This window comes from Otolemur garnettii, unplaced genomic scaffold, assembly GCF_000181295.1.
Source record: "Otolemur garnettii isolate 467f Iridium unplaced genomic scaffold, OtoGar3 scaffold00014, whole genome shotgun sequence".
Classification (NCBI taxonomy): Eukaryota; Metazoa; Chordata; class Mammalia; order Primates; family Galagidae; genus Otolemur; species Otolemur garnettii.
Genome location: NW_003852409.1, coordinates 1,417,621 through 1,423,146, shown reverse-complemented (window position 1 = coordinate 1,423,146; position 5,526 = coordinate 1,417,621). Strand labels below are relative to the sequence as shown.

The 5,526-nt window shown below is 41.8% G+C and overlaps 1 protein-coding gene and 1 pseudogene across 3 annotated transcripts in view; one reads left to right on the top strand and one right to left on the bottom strand.

Moving 5' to 3' along the window:
• The window catches only part of EXOSC3 (exosome component 3), a 7,228-nt gene extending 2,045 nt beyond the window's left edge, over window positions 1-5,183 (top strand). Inside the window, exons 3-5 of one of the 2 annotated variants that reach the window (XR_002772166.1) lie at window positions 1,945-2,096; window positions 3,173-3,513; window positions 4,964-5,183. Coding sequence is in view for 1 of the 2 variants with exons in the window: in XM_003785148.3 (XP_003785196.1) it covers window positions 1,945-2,096; window positions 3,173-3,374 (354 nt within the window). In the remaining variant the exon portion in view is untranslated. Of the gene's footprint in view, window positions 1-1,944; window positions 2,097-3,172; window positions 3,647-4,963 lie in introns of those variants that run through there. The other variant, XM_003785148.3, reaches the window with a different exon arrangement.
• LOC100963803 lies at window positions 4,026-4,970 on the bottom strand (annotated as a pseudogene). The gene has a single exon (XR_002772165.1). The product of XR_002772165.1 is annotated as a cyclic AMP-dependent transcription factor ATF-4-like (transcript).
• Window positions 5,184-5,526: the final 343 nt, after the last annotated feature.

Here is a 5,526-nt window from a genome sequence, read left to right as displayed (position 1 = left end):
GGCGCCAAGCCATGATTAAATATTTTTAAATATTGTCATTGTTGTTTGGCGGGTCCAGGCTGGGGATTCGAACCCGCCACCTTAGGTGTACATGGCTGGTGCCTTAGCCGGTTGAGCTATAGGCACCGAGCCCAATTGTCACTTTTTAAAATACCTTTGCTGTATCACTTACTGGATTTAACCTTGAATGAAGTTTTGTATGTACATTCTTGCTATACTCCCAAGACTAAATACTTCTGTAAAGCAGATAACATTTTTTTCCTGTCCAGTTTCCATAGTCACCAACAAAGAATGGGTATTTAATATAATAGTGGGTTTTGTTTTTTTTTTAATTGTTTGGAGACACTCTCACTCTCTTGCTCTGGGTAGAGTGCTGTGATGTCAGCTCACAGCAACTTCAAATTCCTACACTCAAATGATACTCTTGCCTCAACCTGCCAAGTAGGTTGAGACTACAGGCATGCACCACCATACTTGGTTAATTTTTCTGTTTTTTTAGTAGGTCTTACTCTTGCTCAGGCTGTTCTCAAACTCCTGAGCTCTGGCAGTCTACCTGCCTGGGCCTCCTGGAATGCTAGGATTACAGGCATGAACTACAGTACCCAATTTTATTACAACATTTTATTGACTGAACAGAGGAAGGTCAGTCTCCATTTCCCCAGTTTGATCATTTCAGCTCTCTGAGGTTTTTTAAGTAAATTTTGTTTCGAGAAGTGTCAATGAATTACCACTGTTCTATTTTGCATTAAATAATTTACATGCCAGGAGTTGCTTCTTTTGTACATAAATCTGTAATTCTCTAGAGTAGTGCTGTCTCATAATACTTTTCTATGATGATGCCAACTCCACTCCCTTTTCTATGATGATGACATCCCCATTAGTTGTTGAGCATTTTATTTTAATTTGAGACAGAGTCTCAGTTTGTCACCTTAGAAGAGTGCTGTGGTATCATAGCTCACAGAAAGCTCAAACTCCTGGTCTTAAGCAATTGTCTTGCCTTAGCTTTCCAAATAGCTAGGACTGTAGGCACTTGTCAGAACGCCTGGCTATTTTTAGAGACAAGGTTTCACTCTGGCTCAGGTTGGTCTCAAACCTGTGAACTCAGGCAATCCACCTGCCTCCGCCTCCTAAGTGCTGCTGTTGAGCATTTTAAATGTGGTTAATGCAAATGAGGAACTGAATTTTATTTATTTATTACAGTCTCACTTTGTGACCCTTGGTAGAGTGCCATGGCATCATAGCTCACAGCAACCTCACACTCTTAGGGTCAAGCAATTCTCTTGCCTCAGCCTCCCAAGTAACTGGAATTACAGGCACCCACCACAGCGTCCAGCTATTTTTTAGAGACTGGGTCTTGCTCTTGCTCAGGCTGGTCTCGAACTCCTGAGCTCAGGCAACCCACCCTCCTCAGCCTCCCAGAGTGCTAGGATTACAGGTGTAAGGTAATCCACTCCCGACCTTTTTTTTTCTATTTTTAGTAGAGACGGGGTGATGCTCTTGCTCAGGCTGGTCTCAAACACTTGAGCTCAGGTGATCCATCTACCTCAGCCTCTCAAAGTGCTAGGATTACAGACATGAGCCACTGTACCCAGCCTTGGGGAACTATATTTTAAACATCAAGTTTTAATGAAATGGAAGTTTAGATAATTACATGTGGGTACTAGCCACTATAGGGATAGTACAGCGTAGGAGTGTGTTCTCTGGTCTTGAGATGGCTCCTTGTCTACAAATTTTCTGGTTGGTGAAGGGGGAAAGGTATGTGTTAATTTTGCCCTCTTTTAAGACTCAACTCCAAAGTGACTGTGCGAATCCTATAGCATAGTCAACACTGTAGCCATGGAACTGTTATGTGGCTGGCTTTGCTACCTGTGGGAAATAACCAATAGCAGCACCTATAGAATGGTTTACCAAGAGGAAATTAACTGATTTTTAATATTCCTGTAGGTTGGAGATCTCATCTATGGGCAGTTTGTAGTTGCTAATAAGGATATGGAACCAGAGATGGTCTGTATTGATAGCTGTGGACGGGCCAATGGAATGGGTGTGATTGGGCATGATGGTCTGCTCTTCAAAGTGACGTTGGGCCTAATTAGAAAGTAAGTCCTGGTGCCGGCTGGTTTACCTGCTTTCTTTTGTAATTATACCTTCTTGAAAAGCTGACTAATTTTTGGTATTTGGATTCTTTGTGACATCTGAATTTCTCCTCAATTAAACAGCAATGTCCATTTTAACATGTTTGTAAACTCATTAATTTAGTTCTACCTTAATGTAAATATATCAAAATCAAATGTATTTAGCTGTATAGTTTTTGGTGTGTTTCTGATGTGCTAATACTTTATACTTCAAACTTTTATTCTGTCTTGGTCATGGTTTCTCTCAGGCCCATGCCCTAGCTGACATACTGAGACCAAATAGGAAAACTGGCCTAAGTAACTTGAAGACAGATACAATCTGAAATTGTACAAAATTATAAAATTTCTCTAATAGAGGCCAAATGTAGCCAGGCTGATGTGATCTCTAGGTTACATAGACAGTCATAGAAGGCTCTTGCCACTCTGTCCTGGTAAACTTTATAGTTTCCACTTAAGCAGATTCTCCAGGTGTTTATAACTTTACCTCCCCAAAGCTATGCCATATCTATGGACTTTACTGCGAGAGTCACTGTAGTCCAGGGCTATCTTGTATGCCTGTCCTTGCTACCTATCTTACAGATTTGGGGAATTAGTTAGGGACATTAGAGAATTGTGTTGTTAACCAAGCAGCACCTTTGTGGTTTAAAAGAACCAGGGTTCCTCTGCAAATACTGAATTTAATATGAAGGAGTAACTTACATAGTCAGGAATGTAAGTATTCTTTTACCACTGTAGATAACAAAAAAAGCTATGACTTTACATCCATTAAGGTACTCTGACAATCTAGGGGAAGAACTTTGTACATTTTTACAAAGTTGGTAACATAAGGAGGTTGATTTCTTTGTAGGGACTAGCCCACGAGAACACCTTTGGAAAGTGTAAAGCTTCTTGGAAGAAAGGGAGCTTCCTTGTTCTTGGAATGTTGGTGGGGCTTTGAATAACTGTGAAGAACTACCCAGAAAATCAATCTCCTAAAAGAGAGTCAGGACGCACGCCTATCACTTCATTAAGTTTCATTTTTCTTTACTCTTTCCCACCAGGCTCTTAGCTCCAGACTGTGAAATTATACAAGAAGTGGGAAAACTCTATCCACTGGAGATAGTATTCGGAATGAATGGAAGAATATGGGTTAAGGCAAAAACCATTCAGCAGACTTTAATTTTGGCAAACATTTTGGAAGCTTGTGAACACATGACAGCAGATCAAAGAAAACAAATCTTCTCCAGATTGGCAGAAAGTTGATATATGTGGACTTTTTAAAAATTATTATTTTTTTAATTAATTCACTAGTCAAGAATGGTTGTGGGGGCAGTATGTGGACTTTCTTAACAGGTCAGCTGAGTTAAGAAACTATGGATTTCCAGGGGAAAACATTTTTCAGGTGAGTGTCTCACTATTAAATCTGTAGAAGACAAAATATAAATATGCATGCTATCTAATGAGTCCTAAATAAAAATATTTTTGTAAGTTACTGGTTTTCACTTATGCTCTTGGAGGGGAGAAAATCTTCATAAAGTCACAATATATTTTTTTGTTTTGCACAATAAAGTTTAGTAAAACATTAGTGTTATTCTTTATTTATATAGCATTAACTTCTATTTTTTTTTTCCACTACAGAATAATTTATTGTAACACAGCTTCAGCACTGGAGACTATGTACAAGCATACAACACTCTGCCCTAAATAGGGGACCCTTTTCTTCCCCCTTGCTTTACAGACCTCTCCAAATCAAATTTTTGAGGTACTGGATCTCCTTGGCCACAGCAAGGGCTTCCTGCTCTGCTCTCTTCTTCTGGCGGTACCTAGTGGCCCAGTCTTGTTTTAATCCATTTTTTTTTTCAGCTTTTTTTTTTTTTGCAGTTTTTGGCCTGTGCTGGGTTTGAACCCGCCACCTCCGGCATATAGAGCTAGCGCCCTACTCCTTTGAGCCATAGGCACCACCCTTTTTTCAGCTGCTTATCCAGCTTCTCCTCCTTTACTTTTGCTGCTATTATTTTCTCTCCAGGAGGGTCGTAAGGTTTGGGGCCGACAGCCACAGAGGACACCTGGAGATGGCAGGCTCCTATTTGGAGAACCCCTGGAGGTAGAAGGGCTATGCTGGGGAATGCCCAGATAGGACTCTGGGATCATACAGATGCCATTGTCATTATCTGAGGGGGTGTCTTCCTCCTTTACACACTGAAGAATCATGGTAATGTAAGCAGCAGAGTCTGGCTTTCTATCTCCTTCAGAAAGATCCACTTCACTGCCCAGCTCTAAACTAAAGGAATGATCTGGAGTAGAGGACAGGACCCCTGGGCATAGAGGAAGAGGAAGGTGAAGGGGGCAACCTGATTGGTTTTTGTTAAACTTTCTGGGAGATGGCCAATTGGGTTCACTGTCGGGGGTGAGGGAGAGGGCTCCTTATTAGTCTCTTGGACTAGGTGGGAAAAGAGATCACACGTGTCATCCAACATGGCCAAAAGCTCATCTGGCATGGTTTCCAGGTCATCCATACCCAACAGGGCATCAAAGTCAAACTCCTTCAGATCCATTTTCTCCAACATCCAATCTGTTGGAAACACTGACCAACCCATCCACAGCCAGCCATTGGGAGGAGCTCGCCTTAGCCTTGTCACTGGAGAACCCATGAGGTTTGAAGGGCTTGACCACCTCCAGAGATCATCTAAGAGATTTAGGCTTTCTTCAGCCCCCCAAACCTGACTGGTTGAGGGGGACATCAAGTTCCCTGCCAACACCTTGCTGCTCAGGAAGCTCATCTTGGTCATGTTGTGGGGCTTTGCTGAAGTTCAGGAATGTACTTAATTTGACGGTGTCTTTGTTGGTTACAGCAATGCTGCTGCTGGATGCTGTGAGAAGCACCATGGCTTAAGCCGCTGGGGGTTGCCGCTGCAGAGCCTGATGCTGCTGCCGCAGGCACTACTGCCTCTAATATGCCATGATGGCCGCGGACCCTGCGAGAGGGGAGGAGGGAAAGATGAACTGCAGAGGAACTACATTTACAAGCGGGTGCAACAGAAATGCGCATTAACTTCTAGTATAGAGTGCAACCTCTAGTGTATAATGAACTGAAAGTCAGCATTAAAATTATTTTCTGATTATAATAGCAAAGTTCACCAAGGTTAATGTAGAATACACAAGAAGTATGTATATAAAGCAGTAAATAAAAGCTATCTGTAATCCCATTATTCAATGGGTTGTAAAAGATAATAATTATTGTGTTTACTATGTACCAAGTATTGTTCTGAGTGTTTTGCATGGAATAAATCATTTACTCCTAGTAAATGCAAATGCAAAAGACACTTACCAGGCTGAGCATGGTGGCTCACACCTGTAATCCTAGCACCCTGGGAGGCCGAGGCAGGTGGATTGCCTGAGCTCATGGGTTTGAGAC